General features: G+C 38.9%; 1 protein-coding gene across 1 annotated transcript; it reads right to left on the reverse strand.

Annotated features, from left to right (window-relative positions):
• Positions 1–4,420: 4,420 nt before the first annotated feature.
• On the reverse strand, positions 4,421–6,106 carry LOC143544143 (serine/threonine-protein kinase PCRK1-like). The gene is made up of 3 exons (XM_077036300.1): positions 5,437–6,106; positions 5,217–5,339; positions 4,421–5,141 (listed from the first exon to the last, which is right to left on the reverse strand). The coding sequence occupies exons 1-3, from the start codon at positions 6,076–6,078 to the stop codon at positions 4,602–4,604; spliced, it is 1,305 nt and encodes a 434-aa protein (XP_076892415.1). The 5' UTR covers positions 6,079–6,106; the 3' UTR covers positions 4,421–4,601.
• Between the last annotated feature and the right edge of the window lie 19,844 nt (positions 6,107–25,950).

Consider the following 25,950-nt stretch of genomic DNA (forward strand, 5'->3'; position numbering starts at 1 on the left):
TGGTTTATCAACAGCTTTTCAAGGTGTGAAAGGGTTTCCTTGGAAAGGCTTGTGTTAACCCGTACCTTTTGTTCGAGGTACTTGGGGTTTATGATCAAGCCTTGCTCTTCGTCTTTGCTTTTTGAGCTTTCCCCTTCAACCGTGTAAACCTCTTGGGAGGGTCAAAGGGTTGCGATTCCCATGTTGGTGGGAAACTTCACAGCACCTTAACCAACCGAGACAGCCATGTTGAACACACATTGCCCTGGCCTTCCTATGATCACATCATAGTTAGAAGGTGTATTGATAACCACAAAGGTGAATGGTTTGATTTTCTTCATCTTGCCTTCACTAAAACAAACATCAAGGGTTAGTTGGCCTAAAGGCTTCAACGGTACATCAGCGATACCTTTTATAGATGACTCGGAGGGTTGAAGCCTTGAACGCTCTTCTTTGTTCAGCTGGTTGAAGAATCTTTCATACATAATCTCTGTGGCCGCCCCCGTGTCAATGTAGGCTTTGTTTGTTCTGAGTGTTCCCACGTTCGCTTCCACCGTTAGAGGGTTTGAGAGTAAGTCACCTTGAGGCGGTGGGAGGCAGACGCATTGAAGCTCCCAAGCCTCCAAGCGTTGTCGTTTGTGGGGAACACCCTGGTCTATATTCACCATATTCACTTCTTTTCTTTTTCTTTCAGCCATCTTGTCTTTGACCCCTTTTACCAAATGAGCCAATTCTCCAGACTTGACGGCTTCCTCAATTCTTCTCTTGAGTTGAAAGCAATCGTTGGTGTGGTGACCTTTTTCTTCGTGGAACTCGCAGAACTGGGTGGAGCTTTCGTTCTTCTTGCTTTTGGGCAAGGGTCAAGGAGGTCGGAAGTTGTGTTTCACTTATTCAGTGGCAAGGATCTCCTGAGGGGTTTTGGTTAAGGCTGTGAAGTTCATAGTCTTCTCCCTGCTTGGAGGGTTCCGGCCTTCAGGCATTCGTTGATCTGAGCTCCTGGGGTATTTGTCATAGGGATTGTAGTTTCCCTTCTTTCGGTTGGGGCTGTTGCCTCGCCAACTAGGAGTTCTCTTTCTTTGCTCTTTGAAATCAACGACCTCCTCGCCTCGGATATGAGCTTCAGCTCGTTCGAGAGCTTCTTCAAGGGTTTTAGGTAGGCACTTTTTAAAGTCCATTGTGAGGTATTTGGAGGTGATGGCGTTCATGAAGCCTGCCACCCACATTTTTTCGTCAGCCCCCACATACTGTAACCCTTCTTTCTTGTACCTTTCTATGAAGTCTCGAAGGCTCTCATCATCTTTTTGTTTTATCTTAAAAATGACAGTGGCGTCCTTGACGTATCTTCTTTGTTGTGAGAAGTGGGCCAAGAAGCCCTTGCTCAGATCGTCGAAGCTTCGAACGCTTTGAGCAGGAAGGTCATTGAACCATATCCTAGCGGACCCAACTAACGTTTGCATGAACATCAAACAACATTCAGCATGGGACCAATTTTCAATTCTGGCCGCCCCAGTGAAGACCTGGAGGTGGTCTTCGGGATCTTCAGTCCCATCATACGTTCTTATGTGGGGTGGCATCTTGATTTTTGTTTGAAAGTCATAATCGGCAATTTGTTGAGAGAAACAAGATAGGTTACCGGGTTTGTAAGGTTTTGCCAAATCTTCATCTAGCCTTACAGCAGGATTATGACTTGTTGCTCCTGGGTGAGTACCTAGTGCTTAGTTGATGAGCTGGGTCCAAGGGAAGTGTGCCATCATTTGAGCCATCATCTATGGCATGAGGTTAAAGCCTTGAAGGCTTTCAGGGGTTGCTGCTGTTTGACTTGTTCCCATGGGAGCGCTCATTGTAGCACTTCGAGCCAAGGGTAAGACCGACAAGGCCTGCTCCCATGTGGTGGCTGTAGGAGGAACACTTGAAGCTGGTGACTGCCATATTTGGTCGAGAGTGGTCTCATGACCAAGGGGTTGTGAAGTGAACAAAAGGAAATCCGTTGGGCTTGGTCTCCCATAGGTGTAGGGAGATGGGTTAAAGGGTTGACAGGTTACACTTGGACCAGCTTCAAAAAGAGAAGCAGCCGGTCTTGAGCTGGTTAGGGGGGAAGGTGGACGTCCGAGCTACAATGAGGGATTTGATTCGTCATAGTCTAGCCTTATTCTTATCCCCTTTTCTCTTTCTTGGCTCACGTGTTGGTTAAGAAGATGTCTTAGTTGCAAGAAATGATGTGATACCCCTTCCATCGTCAAGTCAACACGTTCCGGGGTGTTCCTGACTCCTGCATGAGGAGAAGGAACTCCGAATCGTGAAGGGATTGGAGTTCGGAAAGGTGAAAACTCGAGGAACAAAGGTCCCGTCGAAGTTCCTCCCGGAGTGGAAAAAATCGAGGTTGTCACCGGAGTTTCTTGGCCGGCACTTGGTGTCGGTGTTCTTGAAACTTGGTTAACTTCACCGGGATATCCACCTTCTGACATGGTGATGGAGCTACACTACTGGTCTTTATGATAAAGTAAGCGGCGTAGCCCCACGGTGGGCGCCAACTTGTTGCTACAACAAAGATAAGACCAATGATAGTGAATGGACTGGTTAGGATAACGAGCTTCAAGGGTTCAGGTTAACCTAACGCAAGTCGTGGTGTCCCTCTGCGTTTGCAAAACGTAGAAGGAGGTTCACTAGTTAGTTGTTTGTTGTTATAGCTCACCGAATAACAAGAATCGTAATGTTTGGAATCGGTTTTGGGATGATGTTCTTGGTGAAGCTATGAAGTTATTGAAGTAAGAAAGAAATAAGCAAGTAGCATATTTCTCAAGGAAGAAGAGAAGATAAGAGAGAGTATGTTATCTGCCCAGATCTTATTGTGTTCTTGTTTGTGGTTAAGTCTCTCTTATATAGGAGAAGAGACTTAAGCCTTTCGTCCAGTTGTAACTAAACTAGTTCCCTCCAGTTTGCATAGAGAGTTGACCTTTATGGGCGGGAAGCTTTGGACCGCTGGTCCATGATTAAAATAATAATACTTTATCTGAGCATGTCCCTTGCTCAGAGGGGACAAGGATGTGAACAGTGATTTGACATCGTACTGTAGCACGTGGGTACTTGTTTACATAAGTTTGGGCGGGAAACGAAGCTTTTAATCTTTTTAGTGTTAATGTGTTCCAGCCATTTCATTATTTTCTTGGGCTACCCCCGTCTTCATATATATATATGAATCTGCCTCATTTACCATGTAAATAGACTACGTTTATGTTATGTTTTTAGCACATATGCATACATATATCAACATATTTGGCTTAATTTTTCAATAAAATTCAAGTACCCTATAATGTTATTAATCATCTGAAATTAAAACAACTTTGTTACACGAACATGTGTGTACTATGTGTGCCAAAGATCATAGATACAATGATGATATATCCATACTATATTAATTACTATGTTTTAATAACCTTAGTTTCTTAAAGCACTCTTATTTATTCTACATATCAACATACAAGTTCAAGCGATGCATAGGGTGTTTACGGTTCGGTTTGGTTAACAGCCTCAACCAAATTAGCCAATCGATTTTGGTCAATCGGTTTGGGTTATTCGGTTAATTTTTATGTTTTGGGTTTGGTTCGATTAATTTTAGTTAATATCCAAAATCAAGTTTAGGCTAAAATCTTTACATATAAAGGATGCAAAAATTGTAGTCTTCAAGTTAGTACTTGTGATTTTGCAATCAAAGCTTCTTAAGACTAGTGTTATACTGTGAAACTTTTAATTCAAGTTATTGTATATATGGTTAATTTGTAAAACATGTTTTGATTTATATTTACCTTTTTTTTCTGTAGTAGTTTAAGTTATTGTATTTGGATTCGTGTTTTGAAATGTGCAGAAAAAAACAATTAAAACTAATATTAGATCAATGGGTTGAAAATGCATAGAAAATAAAAATATTTTAAATTAAATTAATGATTAATTGCGTTGAAAATGCGTAGAAAAATAAAAACAAAAACTATTTAGATGCGTTGGAATTGTATAGGAAAATATAAGAAAATAAAAAAGAAATTAATTTGATTATGTAGGAAATGCGTAAGAAAGTGTATTTAGTATATGTAAGAAAGTGAAAATAAATGCTTTAATTATTTGTGTTGGAAATACGTTGGAAACTTCCAACGACATATTTTGTAAGTAATGCGTTGGAAAATGTGTTAGAAATTTTTGTTGGAAATGTGTTTCCTACGCATTTCCAACGGAAAATGACGTAGCAAGTCGAGCAATTTTCTAGTAGTGATAGAAATACATGAAAATGATGCATAAATACATGAAAATGAATATAAAACATAAAATACATGAAATGGAAGAATAAATGTTAGAATTATATGAAAATATGAATTGTTCCGATCAGTTCGGTTAATTTCGATTCGGTTTGGTTAACGTTTCGGTTATTGCTCCCTTAAGCTATAAAAAACACACGAGTTTTCTTATGAATCTTGAACAAGTGAAATTTCTATAAACTACTCTTTACTCCGGCTATGTCAACGTTCTCGATCATCATTGATTCATTTATGCATTAAAGACTGCTCCCAATCATTAACCGAAAATGGACAAAATAACATTAGTTACAACCATTCTGTACACATTATCACTTCAAATCAACAAGTTATTGAAGGCTTCCAAGGCCATAATCCAGAAAACCAAGCAGAATCTCCAAGTTTGACATCAATGGAGGTTGTTTTACTTTTACCTTCATTCAAACCAGTCTTTTTACCCTCGGTTTCTTGTATAGCATCGAATGGGACTGGAACACTAAGAGGTGATTCAGGAACTGTTGTTTCGGACTGATCAGCCGCTACAAGCCGGTTAACCATTTCCAAAACCTCACTCATCTTTGGCCTTGATTTAGGATTTCTAGACAAACACTTGTTTGCAATCAATGACAACTTGAGTGCAGATTTCAGTGAGTACTTACCTTCAAGTCTACTATCAACTATTTGTGGAAAGTTTTTAACATCTAGGAAGGGCCTCACCCATTCTAAAAGCTTCTGCTCATTCGTGGGTCGGTTTCTATCCATTGGACGCCTACCCGTTATGAGTTCATATAGAAACACCCCGTAACTCCATACATCGTTCTTGGTAGTTAGATGACCGGTTTGTATGTACTCTGGAGACGAATATCCCATTGTTCCTATTACCTGATCGCATTAACTTTTAGCAACTTGAAGTTATTAACTTATAATAACATTTCATAATTCATAATGTAAGGTTACCGCTGTTGTGACATGTGAATATCCTTCTTTAGGACCTAACCGAGCTAACCCAAAATCCGAAAGCTTAGCGTTCCATTGATCGTCTAGAAGAATATTTGAAGATTTGAAATCTCTAAAGATAATCTAACAAAAATACAACAATAATGACAAAATTAATCAAGGATTATATATGTACAATTAAATCAAAATGCATAGTTTTTAATTGTAGAATAAGTAATACCTGGAAGTCCATTCCTTCATGTAAATAAGTCAATCCACGAGCCGCGTCTTGAGCCACTTTTAACCTCATCGACCAAGAGAACGTGGTCGGGGATCTACTTGACAAATGATATTCTACCGATTTATGAGGCAAGTATTCGTATACCAAAAGCCGTTGGATTTCTTTTCCATGATCTTCCGCACAATAACCAACTAACTTAACGAGATTCGGATGCTCAACGATCCCTAGAACATTAACCTCGGTCACCCACTCCTTGTGCCCCTGAAATCCTCTTTTGCCAAGCTGTTTCACAGCCACACTAAGATCTTTACTTGGATCCCGGGGATTTTTAACTGTGCCCGTGTATACTGACCCGAACCCGCCCTCTCCAACCTTCACAGACAGGCTAAAGTTCTTGGTAGCCGATTTGAGCTCGTAAAATTTAAACTCTTTAAGATTAGTTGGCATTCTGGAGAAACTAGGATAATATTTGGACATTTTTAATTTAGTTGTGGGATCAGGAACACTTTGGTAACTTGAATCCGAACCAGATGCAGACGCAGTACGATCTAAAGACCCCGAGTTTAAGGAATTGATCGTGCTTTGTGTCGGACTTATCGGTTGTTCGTCCTTGTCACAATACAAGAACTGAAAGCACATCATAGTGTGTCAAGGTTCCCTGTATCCCTGTGAAACCACAAGCATAACATGTTGTATAAGGTTTTTGTGTTTTCCAAAGATGATACGAAAATATTTAAGGTTTTTATATTTTGTGAACTTACAACTACTTAATTTCTTAGTTAGTTGAAAACTTGAAATCACTCTAGTGACTATAAATTTCAATCAAATAAATTAACATACATGATACATGATACATCATATAATATAAAGTTAAGTTCAAATAATTATAAAGTTTCCTTATAATAAGCAGTTGTTGATTACAAGAGAGCAAAACTGTATTAGACAAGAAGAGAATAATGAGATTGGAGAAGAACAAGAAGAAAAGAAACAATTGAATAGTAAAATAGGATGCAAATTACGAAGCGCAAACGAGAGGACAAAAGTTTTGACTTTGACTAATCCGATGAAGTATACATAAATAATGACAATAGCAAAATAATAAAATATAGAAAAGCCAGCATCTGAAAGTGACATTGAAACCGAAGTTGTACATAAGTTAATTGCATTAATTAATAATATAATGATATGGATAAAAGGAGAGATGTGATGTGTTTGTTGGATTCTTTTATGTGTTCGCTAGATTCGTTTTATATTTCTATTAATAATTGTAGATTAAATTACATTTTATTGTCTGGAAAAGTCTGAATTTAATTTTTCTACTAGAAAGACAATTTTTACTCATTGACTAATTATGACTTATGAGCGTTCTTTGCTCTAATTCTATAATCAAATAATCAATATTGTTATTAATTTGTTAACTGAGACTTATATATATATGCTAAGATTGTTTGGGAAGATTTATATATAGAAATTATAAACATGTAAAATTATTAAAGTTAATTAAAAGAAAAAATAGCTCAACTCATCAAAACTCAAAACTAGTTCAAGTAAAATATTAGCTGAGTTTGCAGCTCGGATTGGAGGTTACAACTCAAGCTAGCTTAATCAGTTCATCTTAACTACAAGTTCAAATTGATGTTAGTGTTACTCATTTCGCTAGTAAAATAGTCCGGCTAAAATTTAAGATAAGCTCTACCAACTTGGATAGTCGGGTTATACAGCTACTTTAGGTTTCTCGTTTTTTTTTTGGCTAAATAGAATAACGCGTGAGCTCCGTTAGCGGAATGATTTTTTCTAGACAAAGCTAACATGAAAACACGAAACAAAACATAAGGTTGCTTTTGAAATTTGCCGTAAATTGCTACACAGACGTTTCAAGAATTATTAATTTGTGGTGAGTAAAAGTCTTTTCTTAATATTTCTAGAAGGAAAAACAAAAGAAAATTAAAACCCTACACCCTACGCACGCGTAAACGTTTGCAAAAGAATGATTCAGTTATATGGTCTTTGTATAACTAGATCATACATGACACATGCCAAAAATGTGTGTAGATCTGCTAAAAACTTTGAAAACAATTCCTGAAAAAAAGAATATTATTTGGTCTTTGTATAACTAGATATCTAACACATACCAAATAATTCAATTATTTGGTCTTTGTATAATTTATTTCTTAGAAGACTTATAAAAAAATATTTACAAAGACATTAATTCAAAATCTCTCTTTGTAATTCATCTATCTTCTTCATCTCGACATCTCTCTTTTTTAATAAAAATAATAATTACCAAAAAGTAATATCATTGGAGATGGATAAGTTAAAAAGTAACTCAAAATATAGCTTATACAAATATATTTTTATACATGTAAGAAAATCATATATATGTTTAAATATTTTCCAGATTGTGTTCCTGAAAACTTTTTACAAATCATGTTTTTATATTTATATATATATTTTTCTTTTTTACATTTTCTATTATTGAAAAAAATAAAATATCTAGTAAGTTGTCTAAATCAAAGGATCGGAATTCCCTTTATTATGGACGTCATCGATAGACACTAAACCAAAGAATCGGAATTCCCACTGCTTCTGCCAATTCAATCAAAATCGATCAATTATGTATTTCGTAATTCTAAACTAATTTCTATTATGGAACCTATCCTTTTATTTCGTAGTTTTTTGATCGAGTTAATTTGTAAGTTGATTTTGTTTGTGATTTGACCGTGTGTGATGATACTATAACAAAAAATATAAAAAACTGGTTAGAACTAATATATATTAAGATTGCATTTAATGTAACATTCTAGTTTTCGACGATATATTTCAAAATGCATTTAGTTAAGCGACAAATATTTCCTTTGTCATGTCGATGCCCATTTGTTATATCATCTTGTTGAGTTGGATATAAAACTTAAGTTTTGGGCTAATTTGTCTACTCAAAAGCCTACCCTCGTTGAGCAATTACAAATTATAGAGAAGCTTTTTGGTAAGAAAGTTCATATTCCAAACCTTTATATATGGTTTATTTGAAAACTAAACTTACTTAGGGGATTTCCATTTTTTACCTCTTCATTTGATCTCGCCGAAGAATGTTCATCGATGATGTTCAATTGTATAGACTGTATAGTGTACACACACACATTAAGCCATATATAATTAATTACTTAAAATGCAAATGTGGAATGAAAGGTATTGTTTTATAAATCAAAATAAAAACAAAATGTCATTCACATCAACCATTTCAATTTTCAAGTATGAAGATAAATTAACAATTGAGAAAACTACATATTTGACTATTTGAGTGTCATTATCATTTGAATTTGCATGCCATTGTGATAACTTTTTACCTAACATAGCATTCAAACCAAGAGATCATTTACAAGTATAATAATCTAGAATACATACGAAATAGTTTGTAGAAAATAATTATATGAAAAATTTATTAAACTATGTTGTAAATGTAAAGTTCATGCACAAAATAAGGTCATCTTGAAATGCAAATAACAGAAACAAAACTATTTGTCAGTTTTGAAATATGATATAGTTCAAGAATTTCAACGTTAGTGAGCGGGCCGCAAAGCGTATCTTCTTTTTACCTCAAATTCTCAATCATGCAATTATAGAAAAAGTAGTTCACTTTTAGTTAAGATAATAATAAAAATATAATAACGATACTCTTGCTAATCGTGGAAAATTCACTTAGTACAATACCGTTTACAAAAGTATATAAAAAGAATATAAAATGCAAATTTATATACCAAAATAATTCAATCCATATCTTACTATGAGTGTTTCCATAAGCTTTCTTCTAGCATCCATGTCACGGGTCTTCATCACTTGAGTCTTTAACAAATGTTTCTTCAAAACAACAATTCGTTTATTGAAATTGGGTAACGGTTTTCGTTGAGGATCGTGTTAGACATAGGGCCCTTAAAACAGATTCCGTGCCTACTCTCAAGCGCATCTGTCTCCCAGGGTACAACAACCGGAACAGTATGTGTACTGCCGGAGATTGCCACGAACCCGAGGAAGTCGCCGACTATATTGGTGTTTATCAAGATGTAGGAAAATTTGTTGAAGTTGTTTGACATAAGTATAGAGAGTGCTCCTCTCTAAATTTCGTCTTGAGTGTGTGTAAGTGACTTCAAAATTTTTTTAAGACTTTTTAAGTGTTTTTACAACATGAACCAACAAGTTCATTATATACTTACACAAAATGAGAAATACTCAACCAAAATTAATATGTCATAAAAAATAAAATTAATTTAGTCATAAACAAGATAATTAATCTTGTAATAAACTTGAAATTAATTATTGTAATTAACTTGGTTAAATACTTTTAATTAGATTTAAGTGGTGAATCAAAACCATCATATTTATTCATGACATATGAGTTGAAACAAACTATTTGACCAGTCCAAACAACTGTTCGCAACAATCCGTTATGCAGGTGCGACACTCATGCGCTCCTACGTGGGACACGATGTCAAAGATAAACTCAATTTTCTCTTCTTTGGTTATTCCAACCATACAACTTCGAGCATTGATATTCATTTATCTAAGCTCCGTTTTAGACACTCAAATCAATATTTATACAACACATATATAAATATATTATTCATGTCTAAAGTTAGTGAAAAACCCATTTTCACTGGTAAATTTTTCCAATAGCAATTTGTTTAGGATGATTTCCATGAAATCTGTGGCGTTTATTAGAATAGAATTTAATATATTTTACTATATATATTAAAAGGATTACTATTTATGGTTAAAACAAAAAGACATTAACCAACCAGCATTGCCTTGTTGGGGATTCGGTTTTGAAAATACTCAAATCATTTCAGACTTTCATATTGAAATTATTTGACGGTTCTCTAATTCTCAATTGATAAAACTCAGAACTGCTAGAACTTAGTATGATTTGTGTGAATTTCAAGAACCAGGTAGTAAATTTTGAAATTTGATAGTCAAAATAAAACTTAAATGAGTCAAAGTAGGGGCATAATCCATTTACTTCGTGTTGACTGATTTATGAGTAAAATAGATCAGTAGTTAGTTTATGTAACATTAATCATGATCTATGACCCATATTATAAGTAGGTTTTATATTTATTCTCAAGTTTTACATTAAAAATAGGTAAAGACAAAAGTTTGAAATGATTTATTGGTCTTGGGAGCAGGCACGATACCACAAATTAGAAACAAGCTAATGAAATAAGCCAACAACGTACACATACAACCTGCAAATTAATAATAACTGTTTACATAAGATACTTAAAGGAAACACTTACATAAATAAGCTGCATATTATGAAAAAAAAATATATATACACACATAATTAAGTGACAGTTTAAGCATAGTAAAACATAGGTTCAACAGAAATATATTATATTCACATAATTAATAACCCTTTAATTAGCATATACCCTCTTTAAATTAACATCCGTAACGAACTTGGTTCATCCACTTCCATTATCCGTACTGTCACCACCAGCATCGCCTCCACTACCGGTGGCACCACCTTGGGAGTTATAGTTTTGTCTTGGAATGTTGTGGTGGTTGTCTATGTAGCCATCAGGATAAACAACCGCGTCTTTAAGTGCTCTTCCTTGAACCACCAAACAAGAACACAACAACATGGTTACTAAAATAAGCACCACCGGCTTCATTTTTCGTGTTATATTATAGTACCTGCCCAATGAACAAACAAAAACTTAATTTACTGATAAACTTAAATCAGGAAATGGAGTCGAAGTACCACGCGAGTACGAAGTAGCACCTTGTGATCTCTATCTGTATAGGTGTGTATAAGGTTACAAATGAACCTGAAAAGTGGAATCTATGAAGATGGCTTTTATAAGGTCAGATTTGAGGTGTAGTGGTGGACTGATTGATGGTGGTAAAATCTTTAATCATGTTTTCTTTTGTGGAGAAAACAAAAAGAGACAAATAAGCAAGTGGTTGCTTATTATCACAATTTTTAGTGCATGTTGATAGAGACCATATTTATTTTCTGTTGGCATTTCTTTTTTGAAGATCGTGAGGTAAATGAACATGGCAAAACATGATTTTGACAGTGGATAACCATAAATTATATGTTCTATTAGAATGTGTATATGTGTGTTAGTATTGGTTTTTCATGATTTTCATGATTCTATGTGACATTTTTTCATGATTCTATGTGCGTGTAACATGTTTTTCATGATTCTATATATATACACTACCAGAAAAATAAATCTTGTGCTCGTAACATGTTTTTCATGATTCTATTTGATTGTGTGTACTGGTTTTGTGAGGTAATTCTAATTCGGTTTGGTTTTTTAGTTTGTGTGGGCTTGCATGTCAGATTCTTTTTTTTATTTGATTTGTTAGGACAAACTCAACCTCCTTGTATAACAAGTAAAGAACATCATTGTTCGGGCGTAGTTTGTGGGAAGTGTTTGTAGATTGTTGTTTGAGGTTTTGTTGGAATAGGTATTCTCAGAAATTAGATATAGCCTTAGTTTAGTTTAGTAGATCACACTGTTCTAGTTTGCAATCTTAGACTTGATGTGTTTTGAAGTTTGCTTCACTAATCCGTTAAAGTTTGTATTATTACTTGATCATATGTTGCTTCACTAATCCGTCAATTTTATGATTCATGCATGCTCATATACTAGCACGTTCAGCATGATCATTAGGTTGCGTGCATAGGGTGCTTTTTTTGTATGGGTTTAGTTTAAAATGAGTTCTAGAACAATTTATGATATAAGTTTTTAATGTATAACGATGTAATACAATTTTAATTACGGTGTAGTTACTGGTTATCAGTAAGTGGTCACATATCATCCTTTTGAAAGAAAATATTATTCCCTCCGTCCCATTATAAGTGTCTTAGTTTGATTTTTCAAGTCTTTCTTGTTCAACTTTGACCGACAATATTTTTTGTTTGTGTTATATAATACTTGATGTAAAATATATGAATGGATTGGGTTTTAAATGTATTTTACATTGATATAATTTTCATCACGTATTATATGACACGAACAAAAATATTTACGGTCAAGATTGCAAAAGAAAGACTTGAAAAGTCAAACTAGGACACTTATAATAGGACGGAGGGAGTACCTCAAAAGTAAAATATTTTCAAAGGTCAATCATTCTTTGTCCATATAACCAACAAGAACAGGGAAAGCAATAATAATAGGAAAAATCCACTTTGTAAGTGGGATTAAGACTCACAAAGTCAACTGAGCATTATTGGTTCCTGTTTTAGTTGCTTAGTGATATCATAGACAACTTCTATTGAGAGTGGTCTCTTATATGACCTAAAAAACATCAATTGAGTGGAGATTGTTTTGTTGTGTTAGATACAGTACTTAGCACATGACATGAACTGTTCCATATTGCTGAAGCAAGGGAAGTAGCGCCTAGGCCCTAGGTTACAACCATGTGTTGGCCTAACGATTATCCTAAGTATTCTAAAACGTACTGGCATGATTTTGAACTAGATCTTATTGAATTCTAACGAGATAATCGTGTGTTGAATTAGAAGGGACCACCAAGTCCATTAATGTGACTGTGTCAAGAAGATTATCACAACTTTTTGCATGAAATCCTTAGATTTCACACACTCTTGAAGTCAGAAATGCACGGACCGTGCTTATTACAAAAAACTATTAACTCAACTCCTAGACTTGTTAGTTAAGGGATTCATTCGTCCAAGTGTTTCACCTTGGGGTGCCCCATTCCTTTTTGTAAAGAAAAAGGATGGAAGCTTGCGGATAACTATCGGGAATTAAACAAGCTAACCATCAAGAACTGATATCCCCTACCTCTGATTAATGGCTTATTCGACCAACTTCAAGGAACAAATTGTTTCTCAAAAATTGATTTGAGGTCGGGATATCACCAACACAAGATCGATTACACACTTTATTATTGTAAGAAAAACTGACTCAAAAATTCGTTACAATAATTCTCTATTGATCACACATCTAAAGCCTCTAGCTAAACCTTATATTTATAATCTAGCCCAAACTTGATAACCAAGACATTACAATTAGAAAACTAAACCAACTTATCAACTTAGGTTCTTTTATATTCACCAACTTGTGAACACAGTCCGAAATTACCAACGCCGTCTAGCCGATCAAGTGTTTATTTTTTTAATAGAGTTATCTAAACTATTAATAGTTGTATACTCGTATTAGTCGTTAGCTAAATACTTAAGATGATTATTAAAACTAGTTATGACCATTGGATGATGATTTGATTCTATTTAGAATTTTCTTATTTTAATCATCCAATGTGCCATTACTTAGGTATGTTTGTTAGGTGTTAACCTTAAATAAATGAATTAGGCAGTTATTTTTTTTGTAACTGACTAGTCATTTGAGACATTTTGTGGTAATAATTTTTTTGTTATTGATTAATAGTTACCCGATGTATTGATTAGTTATATTTTGTCGAAACACGATAGATACCATACATGTGTTTTGGGCCGAGTATGCCGACGGGATTTTTTAACAAACTAATGAATGTAATATATAAATTTGTTGATATCTATCATGTAATGTACAAAAAGTTATAAAAATGAAAAATCATCGTTGATATATGATCTGTCTATTTGGATTATTACCATAATACCACTGCCTTGAGGGGATGAATCATTTGCTGGATTTCAATTATTTTTCATCTTTTTCTTGTGTGCATGAGTGCATCTATGGGATCTTATCCCGTAAATGATGGAAGTGTTGCGTCTTTTTATATAATAGAAAAGAAAAGACAAATCATCAAAGACCAGTTGACTAATAGACTAATCAAATTTCATTCGATTAGTTAAATGCTTGTCATTTCAATATTTCAATACTAATATAAAAAAAAATATTTTTCGACAATGTTGAAACTTGAATTCCATTGTTAACGTTTTTATTATAATCAAGTAATTTTAGTTGATTGAGATACGCTTAAAATCAAAAGAAAAAAAACTACAAATTGATACGAGTTAAAACGTGTGAAGTGCACGCTCGTTCAAAACCATTCTTATTACATGGTCCAAGGGCCGGTGCCTCCTTTGTGGTGTTACCAAAAGATTCGGCAACACCCCATACGGGGTCTCACTATGGAAATTTTGTTTGTTACACTATTCAAATGCTACTTTATGTTGGTCCAAATTTGCAACACCAAAACTAATCATAAATAGTAACTAGTTAGTAGTGGTAACCATTAGTAGTAAATTAACACTGGTTAGTGGTAATTTATTTAGTCAATGACAAATAGTCAAAATGGTCTAAAAAGATATTAAGTCCGTTTTTCTCTTGTCGAAATGGTCATCAGTAGTGACTAATCTGTTAGCAATAATCGATGATAACTTAGGTACTACTGATACAATCATACAACTGAATAGCTGTCAACATTTCAATTAAAATGCTATCATCGAACTATTGTGTCCAATATTTTTAAATAAAGGTACTTGGACTACACGAATTCCAATATTATTTTGGTCATCTAATTAACTTGTATATATCATTAAAAGGTAAATGACAATTAGGCTCATGAAAGGCCCAGCCACTATGGTCAATCATTTTCAAAATTTCTGTAACCAACGCTTTCGTGGGCTCACATCATTTAACTCCCCCCATACCCTGGTTGACTTACTTTACAGCCCAACAATGAACCATGATCAAATTATAAACCACATGCTCTCTGAAGAAACGTGTATCGACTTACTTGTATTCGATCAACGTTCCTCGGGTGTGAGTGTGCTATATCACCAATGGTTTTCCGAGATACGAGTTCTTCCACCTACAAAATGAACAGCACCGTGAGCTTACCCCTCAGAAAGGGACAGAGGGGTCCTCTTTGGGGTAACCCTCCGGTGTGAGAATAAGATATTGCAGGAGAAGATAAGAGATGTGAAAATGAGTAAAGGATTCAGAATATATTTCTTGCTTGACCTCAACTGTGGAGGTGGTGTGGTATTTATAGTATTAGGGTTTCCAATGATTGGGCTCAGACCCAATTAGGGCCTTTTTGGCCTCCTCCTATTGCTTCGTGCCACGTGTACTTAGGACACCTGGTGCTTTTTCATTGATTATTCTCTGACCAAGGTATTTTACCTGACCCATGTGCCATCACGTGGTGGCACATGGGTTTTGCTGAGTTGTCCACCCTTCATTGGCAGCTGTCAACATCAGCACATTCTTTATTCCTTAAAAGATACCTTCTGGAAGGTTGTCTGATGAGTACAATCATGGTTGTCCTTATCCTGATTTGGATTAGACTATTGTCTCATTTGTTGTGTTGTCCTTTATGCGCCTATCCCGGGGATGCGCAAGGTCTTCTCTTTATTCTCACGCGCAGATGTTTCATGCGCAGATGTGATATGCGTGAGCATGTGATATGCGTAAGCATATGTAATATGCGTGAGCATATGTGATATGCGCCACGCGCAGATGTGATATGCGTGAGCATATGTGATGCGTGAGCATATGTGATATGCGTGAGCATATGTGATGCGTGAGCATATGTGATATGCGTGAGCATATGTGATATGCGCCACGCGCATAGGTTTTGGCTTTGTGTCTTCATGACATCCTGATTTCAAGCCTCTTGTCTATATCTTGTGGGTTGACCCGCCCCGCTCGATGTTAAGGCGGGTGCATAACCCCTTCAAGCCCCCCCAGTCTAATGTGTGTCTTGTCTCGCGCGAGCGAGGTAAGATAGATATTAGACTTAATAGTTTGCTCTTTTAACGGGGTTTGTCTTTTCTTTTTCATTTCTCATATGTGCGTTGCGCGAAATTTTATCCCTTTGGTTAAAACGAATCGTCAATGCACGTGGTTGGTTGATGCTGACATGCATCAGAGATGGAGACGTTATGTGTCAGACCTTTCGCGTGCTCGAGGTGCTACAGTTGCCTTTCACGTCTCCTCATACAGTGTCAGGAACACGTGTCGCGCTTATGTTGGCCTACGCCTGCGCGTGGGGGCGCGTGAGCGTAGATCTGATTATTACTTGTTTCTCTTTCTCTCCCCTGGGCCTATAAAACCAAACCTTTTGAACGGTTTTTTCTTCATCTCCATTGTCATTTTCAGAGCTTTTGCTTCTTCAATTTTCATTCCGATTAAGAGCCATTATCTTTGCTTCCAGATTTCCGTGCTTAAAGTAACCATATTGTTCGATTCGCAATTGTATGTCTGATAACCCAGACACCACAATTTCCCCTAGTAAAGGCCGTGTAAAATCAGTGGTTATGTCTACTTTGAAGAAGACCGGCAAGGGTAAACGGGTTGCCGAGGCCTCGCCGGAGGAGGGAGGGAAGAACAAGGCGGTGAAGAGATGGGATGAGATTCCCTGCAAGTTGAAACAATCTGACTTTGATAATCTCGTCGCCTCTCAGGGTTTTCTCCCTGAGTATGGCTGTCTGCTCCCGGCGACCGGGCAAACGGCGGCGGATCCTCCCGCCGGCTATATCTCTTTATACTCTCATTTTTTCACCCACTGTAATCTTCGTCTTCCAATGACTAGGTTTATAGGTGCGCTCCTCCAGTTTTACGGGATTCATATATCTCAGGTTCATCCCTGTGGACTAGTGCGCATGACTCATTTTGAGTTCATGTGCAAAGCTCAGCGCGAGGAGCCCACCCCTCGGCGTTTTCAATATTTTTATAAGCCGAAAATCCAAGATTCTTGGTTCTCATTCACACCGCGCAGTCAGAAGGTTAAGTGCTGCACTGTTTCCTTCAAAAGCCTTCATGACTGGGCTGAAAAATTCTTTTATATCAAGGCTGGTGTGATTCCCATCCGCATGACTATGCGCACGATTACTTCCGCGCCAGCGGATGATGACGTTCTTAAGAATCCATCTGGCGCGTGGGTTAAGAAGTTATCTGCTGAACCATCCCCCGCCAAGAAAATTTGCGAGGAAGCGTTGGTGGGGGTTGGCATGAGCAAGAGGTGGATTGACTGCGGGACTGAGCCTGCCATCCATGTTGATGGCTCAGGTGGGTTGTTTGTTCATTGCATTAATTTTGCGCGAGTATAATTCGTTTTGCTGATATCACTTGTCTTGTTTTATGCAGAAAGCAAGGAGTACATCCACGACGCCTATGACGAGCATACGGAAGGTGGCTCTGTCGCGCTGAGCGCTGGGGAAGTTGCTTTCCCTGATCGCTTCGATGATATGTTCATCCCTGTCGATTTAGAATTTTGTTTTTACAGCGATGCGCCTGGTAAGCCTTTGTATTTGTGCTTAGGCCCTTAGAGTACCAAATTTGGTTTTAACATTTCTGTTGCGCGTATTGTAGATGCGCTCGCTAATTATGAGTTGGAGCTTGTGGAAGAGGAAGTGGAGGAGGAAGAAGCTGAAGCGCAAAAACTCAAGCGCAAGGCTAAAGGCAAAACTGGCGCAGGGGCCAGTAAAAAACAGAAAAAAGATGATGCCTCTGTTGCCCAGAATCTTCCTCCTACTCAGGCGAAGGGACTTGAGAAAACCAAGGGTTTTACTTCCAAGTTTTCCTCGTCTTCTTTGCCTCGAGGTGTGGGCAGTCCTCCCGTCCACACGAGGTATGGTGCCGCCACCTCGTCTCTGCGCGCGGCGGACAAGGGAAGCGGTGCTGTGCCTGCTGTTTCGTCTTCTCCAACATGTATACTTTGTTTATTTTTTGTGGTTTTATGAGCGTGATTCTGATAGTCATTAATGAAGCTTTGTTCACTCAAATGTTTGTAGAGCCGGCAACGTTGGTGGCTCAACCTCAGGTGCAGCAAGGTGCCGAGGCTACGCCGAAGGTTGTTTTGAAGTCCCCTGTTTTACCCTCGAAAAGGGGGAAAATGGACTTCATGGCAATGTTTAATTCGCGGACTGCGGTGCGCCAAGGTATTTATTGCGCTTTGATTGTCTGATTTTTTCCTTTAGTTCAAGTCATGAATCATTTCTCCTTGTTGGTTTTTTAATAGGAATTATAGCTGGCACACAAGCTGCTGGTGGCACTGCTAGCGCTGGCGCCGTTAGTTCTGCTCCTGCTCCAACAAGTACTGAATCTCCTCTCATTGGGATCACTAAGGAGCAGGAGACTATTTTACGCGCTGATCTAACAGCGTCAAGACCTCCCTCACCTCCTCCTGCGCGCAGCCCTCGTGAGACTATTTTTGATTTTTCCAAGTCGCAGGAGAAGAGACCTGTTATAGAGGATGATGAGGTTAATTTTGAAGATTCTGATGGTGGCCGCGTAAGCCCTATAGCGCCAAGAGATTTCGTGGCGCAGCCTTTTTCTCATGGGGCGGGCAGGAGCTCGCCAGCTGGCGCTAACCTTTCTGCCGGTTCTCCACAGGTATAAGTTTATTTTGCTCTGCTGTGCAGACTTCCAAATTAGTGTTTAGATAACTAAAACCTTTCTTTGCGTTGCTTTGTGTTTGTAGGGAGCCGATCACATATACCGCCCGAGCTGGAATATCACTGAAGAGAGCTCATTCCAATCCATGGGCGTATGTGAAGACTTTTGGGCTCACTCTGTTCCTCCAGCTGAAAGGAGGTTTCAAGAGGACCGCGCTCGCGTGGACTTGCTTAATGACCATCTTTTTGCTAGGTCTGCGTTCTTTGCTGCCTCCCAAGAGCTTCGCAATGATTATATAAAGGTACGTGATGCCCTTGCGGAGGCCAAGCAAAAGGCTAAGATTTCTGCTTGGAATCTTTCTGATGCCCGAGAGAGGGCTGAGAAACTCCAAGCAGAACTTAGCGAGAACCGGGCAAGTGCCAACGCTGCTTTTGTGAAGCGCGGGCTTGAGCTGCAAGCTGCGCGGGAGAAGCTGCAAGCGGCAGAGGCAGACACGGCCAAGTACGCGCGTCGAGCGCGTGACCTGGAGTTGGAAGCAGAGGCGCGTGACCAAACTATTGCGCAGGTTAATACTGACAAATCTTTATTGGAGAGTGAGGTTGTGCGCCTGAAGAAAGAGCTCGATGCTGCGCGAGCGGAAAAGAATGAAGCCTTGGCGGCCGCGGCGTCTGACAAAGAAGAGCTAAAACAAGCCAAGGAAACTGTTGAGTTGTTAAACTCTCAGATCCCTGCTCTTGAGACGTCTGTTTCTTCCCTCGCGCAGGACCGTCAATGGCTGATTTCACAGGGTGTGACTCGTTGCGCTTATGCGATGAAATACTCAGACGAGTTTCAGACCCTTGTGATGGATTGTAATGCGGCGTCGCGCTTGGTGGGTCGAGCTGAAGGGTTTAAGGATGGTTATGAATATGGCATGCTAAAGAAGAATCCATCCGACTACCCTTATCAGCTCGACGTTGTCTGCGCTGACATGGCTGAGGTGGGGGAGAAGTACCTGAATACTCCAATTCCCATCCTTGAGCATGTATTTTAACCTTAATGAATTTACTTGACTTATTTTCATAATCTTTGTACTCATACTGTTCCTTGTGACTTGCAGATAGCCGCGCTTGCTGACCAGCCCGATCTTGGCGCTTTAAAGAAATTACTTGATGAATGTGAAGAGACTGGCGGCAATGATGATGGCGCGGGCAACGCTACCTCTGCCAGCGGCTCTGGCGTGGCCAAAGGACCTACTCCTGACGCTATCATAATAGAAGACGACTATATTCAAGACGAACAGCTTGATTATGGTAAGTTTGGAGATGACGAGGAGCGGGCTGCGCCAGATGCTGAGGGAGGAAGTAATGATGAGGACGATGAAGAGGCTGATATTGATATAGAGACTTGAAAAGCCCTTTATGTTATTTTTTTTTTTTTTGTATTTGTAGTTTTTACCTCATCGTTTGTAAATTTGTAAACTTCTATGTCTGTGGAATGAAATTTTGTTTTTCCCTTATTTGCATCTTGCGCATTCCCAATTCGTCTCTTTATATTGCATGTTTGTGCTCGTTGAATATAAGGTATGCTTACACATTGAAACTTGGACAAGGCTGTAAGGAAATTATTTTATTTAATCCTTAACAGTTGTCATATTTCAAGTTATTTTGCGATATTCTGAATATACTGACACGTGCCTTAGCATTTCATTGTTCCTCTTTTGCGCGACGTTATCGTGCATTTATTATAGGGAATTATGAATGAGTTTTTTAGCCTTTACGTGTCAGTATGTGTTTGCTTATATCCATTATAATCCCATGCGCGGCCCCGACCTGAGACCTTAACAACTATGCTTTGGCAAGTGCTTTGCCTTAGTTGCGCTTAGGTATTTTTATGGTCCAGCTGCGCAATACGTAGGATGGATGCTATGAGTAATTTGAGCTAAGGCTCATATTATTGGGCTAAGGCCCTGAGCTAAGGCTCATGTTATTGGGCTAAGGCCCTGACGTTTTAGAGTTAAAACTCGTTAACGCGTTTGAGCTTGAAGCTCGCGCATGTATGTTTTACTTCGTTTTATTTTTATTTTGATGTCAATACAATGTTGTCATATTGCTCAAAATTAATAAAGGGAAGTGTGAAACATGTATGCAAAAGGTACTAAAACGCATATTAAGAGAAAATAGCGCGTATCATTATTCATAATGGCTTAAAAAGCCTTGATTACAAACTTGACAACTTTTACATGAAACATTTTCTAAGTTGTGCTGCGTTCCATGTGCGCGGGATCTTCTTTCCATTTAAATAGCGTATGCGCCTTTTCCCAATTCTTCCGAGACTTGATAAGGTCCCTCCCAGTTGGGAGACATCTTTCCCGGGGGTATTGCGCGACTAGCTTCATTGTTTCGAAGGACAAAATCATTCTTCTTGAAGTGGCATTCTTTTACGCGCTGGTTGTAAAATTTTTCTAGTTTTTTCTTGTATTTGGCTTCACTGATGATAGCCGCCTCTCTGCGCCCTTCAAGTAAATTGAGATCCTACCTCCTTTCTTGCTCATTATCCGTCTTACTCATCATGAGCACTCTATAGGATGGGCATCCAATTTCTGCTGGAATCATAGCCTCCGTTCCATAGGTTAGGCTGAATGGGGACTCGCCATTGCTGGTTTTGCTTAATGTCCTGTGCGCCCACAGGACATTAGGTAACTCCTCGACCCATGCATGGGACTCTCCCTCCAACCTTTTCTTCAGCCCATTCAGCAAGCTCTGGTTCGCGCGTTCCACTTGGCCATTCCCTTGGGGGTGGTATACTGAAGTGAAGACCTGGTTGATGCGCAATTCTTTGAGCCAACTGGATATCTTCCTGTCAGTGAATTGTTTGCCATTGTCACTCATGATTTCCATGGGCAGGCCAAAACGGCATACGATGTGGCTCCAAATAAATTGCTTCATTGCCTCGGCTGTGATTTTTGCCAGTGGCTTGGCTTCAACCCATTTTGTGAAATAGTCTACTGTAACATCTGCCCCGATCCGACCTGACCCAGGTACCCGTTTCTCTGACCCGATCTCTTTCTTTTATGATTTAATATTTATTTATACTTATATTTTACTTTTAATAATAATAATATACTTTTCCTTCCCGCCTCTTTCTCTCTCTTTCTTTCCGCCGTCCCGTCCCTCTCCTTCTCTCTTTCCGCCTTCTTTTCCCTCTTGTCGCCGTCCCGCCCTTAAGCCTTGTTTCCCTCTTTCTTCTAACTCTTTGCTTGTCCTTTGTTCCTTCCCGCCTAAGGTTGTCTGCGCAGCTCCACGCGCCAGACTCCTTACAAGGAAGCCTGCGTGAAGACCACCTGTTACAGCGATACGCGAGACGAACTCTTCTCGCAGCGCGCTAAGAATTGTAATTCTTCTCGCAGCGCGCGAAGAACGGTAGTTCTTCCCGCGACGCGCTAAGGATTTGTAGTTCTTCTCGCAGCGCGCTAAGAATCGTAGTTCATCCCTCGACGCACGAAGAATTATAGTTCTTCCCGCGGCGCGCTAGGAATTTTAGTTCCTCCCGCGGCGCGCTAAGAAATGTGATTCTTCCCGCGGCGCGCTTAGAAATGTAGTTCTTTCCGCGACGCGTTAAGGATAGTTCTGTCTGCCTTCGCGCTCGCGCTCTCTTGACCTTCTGTGTCTGCCTTCGCGCCTTAGCCTTCTCGCGCTGAATCCTTCGAGTTTTCTTCGGTTTAAATCTAGCCGTTTGCTTTTGTGTTGTCTTATCTTTTGAGCTGTTGACCTAATCTGCTTTATGTCTGAAAAGTTACTTTCGGCGCAGCATGCGCACCAACCCCATTGGTTGACAGAAAAAGTGACTGACATAATCTTTTGAGAATCTGCTTTTGCCATGCTTGACCAGTACTTTATCTGTCCTCTCCCATGCCTTTTTCTGAATCCTGTCAGCCTTTTTCTCTTTTTCCCTGCTACCATATCTTTTGATATCTTTGCTTTTCAGAACTTTTTACTGTTGATATCTTTTCTTTTACTTTTTGAGATCTTTTCCCCTTTTTCTAGGGTTTGTGTCCCCTAGGGTTTGCCTATATATAGTACTATTTTCTTAACACTTCACACACTACACTTACTCTCTCCTGTTTTCCTTGCTCTCTGCCGCCTCCCTCTCTTGCCTCCGTCTTCCTCCCTGTTCTGCCCTGCTTTTCCGGTAATATATACTTATTAATTATGCTAACTTATAATCAAGACTTAAAACCAATCATTAAAACAACAATCTTATTTATAGGTTAACTTGTGCTTGTTTAAAGTTGGTTCTTGCTTTATCTTACACCGCATCGTTTATCATGTGAGTAATCTCGTACCTAATCCCTTTTTGCTTTTAATGTTTTGGGATGTTCATGTGTTCATACAAACTTAGAGTCTTAAACTTGTTTATGAACTTTAGTCGCGCAGTATCCCATGTGTTGAGGACGTAGACTTGGCTGTTTATTTGTATGTGTGGATCATTAACCGTCTTGTCGGTCTATTCCGCAGTTTTCATGGTACCATTAGATGAACACGGGAGAACTATCGTTTATGATTTTCTCTTTTGTATACACATGCACAGTTTGTCTTGTTTGTGAGCTCAATTGTGAGCACTGGCAGTCTTATGAATCTTAGAGTTGGTCCCGATCAGATTACACCCTTGTTGAAAACCAGACATACACATGTTGCGCGCAGATTTTATTGTTATCTATGTATTGTATTAAACTTGATTTCTCACCAACACGCAAGTGTTTGACGTTTATTTTAACACATGTTCAGGGTTGCAGTAGCTGTTTTGGAGCTTGTGGACACATAGGAAGTTTTCTTTATTTTGGACCTAGATTAAAATGTATCAAGACAAGTTATTGCTGTTCGAATATTATGATTTATAATATATTGATTTATGATGATTTATGTTATCTACTTTTACCCTGCGCGTGCGCGAATGAATGTATTTATTAAATATTGACACCCAATAGTGTCACGAGTAATGAAACAATATGTGGCGCCCCGATGTATAATCCGCCTTTGGTCGGGGTGTTACAGATTGGTATCAGAGCTCGTTGACTTTAGGATAGGTGGTTAGACGTAACGGCCTAGAATACCTAAGAGTCCCTTCTCGCGCATGAGAGGAATCTCATGTTTGCGCGCTTATTGTTAATTACTCGTTATTTATGAATATGCTCGCGCTTGCGCAGTATATGATTTTATGTTTTATTTCGCGATATTTCGATTTTTGTTGAATTTCGATTTTTATTGATTTTACTTACATATTCGTTTGTTGGATTTGAAAATCCGAAAAGTCATGGTGATACATGAATAGTTGATTTTCAATTTCCATTTACGATTATGTTCTGAGGTTGGAGACTTGAAAAGTCATGGTGATACATGAATTGTCAACCTCCAATACTCATTTTCTTGTATATTTTATATTGAAGATTGAAAAGTCATGGTGATACATGAATCGTCAACCTCCAATACTCGTTTACTCGTATATTTTAAATTGGGAATTCGGAAAGTCATGGTGATACATGAATTGTCGATTCTTGATTCGAATTTGTTACCTTTATTAAGTCTGCATTTAGGGTCATTTATTTTACTTTAACTTTTGACAGTAACTGACTCCGCGAAACCAAGCTTTATAAGATTAAAACTTTGCGATAAAAACCAAGATATTAACTAAAATTAAAATTTTTATAGAATGCCTCCGCTATCTCGCCGATTTCAAAGAAGAGAAGCCTCGCGCATGCGTAGACAGCAACGTTCCCAGGAAATGGCCGCCGCGATAGCCCAAGCCTTGAGCCAAAACAATACCAACACCTCTGGTTATAACATTAAATCCTTTAACGCGGGTAACCCTCCAAAGTTCACAGGTCTTGAAGGAGCCACCGTGATGCTCCAATGGCTCGAGAAGATAGAAAACACTTTCCTCCACACCCAATGCCCCTCAGACAGACGAACCCTATATGCTTCCAGTGTCCTGGAATCCAGAGCGCTTACATGGTGGAATGGAGTAGCTCATGCGCGTGGCGCAGAGGCTGCTTCTAGCATGACATGTGAGGAATTCAAGGAAATTCTTACGCGAGAATTCTGCCCTCCCAACGAAGTTAAGCGCCTGGAGGAAGAATTCTGGAACTTAAAGCAATACAGTGGCGAAGCGCGCGAGTACGCGACGCGTTTCCACGAGCTAAGCTTACTGGTCCCTCACCTTGTTACCCCTTCACGCCGAGCAATCGAGAAATTCCTTGGGGGTCTCCCCATGGAAATTCAAGATTCTGTATGGGCCAGAAACCCAGTTACCCTCTCTGACGCCATTGAGTTGGCCGCTGTGCTCAGCGACAACCATGTCAGAGCAGGAACCCTGTTCCTGCGGGGAACTGAGAAGACCAAACTCACCAAGACTGCCCCTGAACCAACAGAAACCAAACCAGAACCCTCAAACCGTAACAACCTCAAGCGCAGGCGCAAGGCCTATGCGCTTACCAACCCGCCCATAGTCCAGCAACCCATCTACCAACCCCCAGTTTATGCGCCTAACCCTCTGTCAGCCTACCCAACACCTCCTGTAGTCCATAACTATGCCTTAACCAATCCCGCACTCCCTGCCCCGCCAACTAAGAAACCTTACACAGGAAATCAACCCTTTTGCCCAACCTGTAGATTTCATCACCCAACCCAAACCCCGTGTCGACTTTGCAACCGATGTGGCCGTACTGGTCACACTGCTGAAAACTGTAGAGTCCTTCCCGCCAACCCAATTGCGCAAACACCACCAGTCTACCCGCAGAATCCACAACTAACCTACCAAAACCCACGACCCAGATCGTGCTTTAACTGCGGTGATCCCAGTCATTTCCGGAACGCGTGCCCAAGGCTACAAGTTCAGATTAGACAAGCGAATCCGGTGAACCAGATTTCGAACCAAGTGACACGCGGGCGAGCTTTTAACATAACTGCGCACCAAGCGCAAGCGAATAATGACGTAGTTAATGGTACATTTTTGCTTAACGGATTTTATGCTTCTGTACTTTTTGATACTGGCGCCGATCGAAGTTTTATCTCTCGCGCCTTCGAGCAGAAGCTTGCGCGACCGCGCGATAACTTAAAAAAAAAAGATTTTTCAGTTGAATTGGCTAACGGCGAAACTGTTTTAATTAACTCGGTGATTAAAGATTGCACGCTTAACCTTAACGAAAACGATTTTCTGATTGACC

The sequence above is a fragment of the Bidens hawaiensis genome, unplaced genomic scaffold (assembly GCF_021521415.1).
Source record: "Bidens hawaiensis isolate Kalapana, Puna unplaced genomic scaffold, B.hawaiensis_p1.1 tig00013428_1, whole genome shotgun sequence".
In the NCBI taxonomy this organism is placed as follows: domain Eukaryota; kingdom Viridiplantae; phylum Streptophyta; class Magnoliopsida; order Asterales; family Asteraceae; genus Bidens; species Bidens hawaiensis.

What these genes read in the sequence shown, in the direction of transcription:
- LOC143544143 (XM_077036300.1), bottom strand. Translation starts at nt 6,078, where the DNA reads ATGATGTGCTTTCAGTTCTTGTATTGTGACAAGGACGAACAACCGATA. An exon ending in ATGAAGGAATGGACTTCCAG is followed by an intron (nt 5,340 to 5,436) that starts GTATTACTTATT and finishes TATTTTTGTTAG; the next exon opens with ATTATCTTTAGAGATTTCAA. An exon ending in ATTCACATGTCACAACAGCG is followed by an intron (nt 5,142 to 5,216) that starts GTAACCTTACAT and finishes TAATGCGATCAG; the next exon opens with GTAATAGGAACAATGGGATA.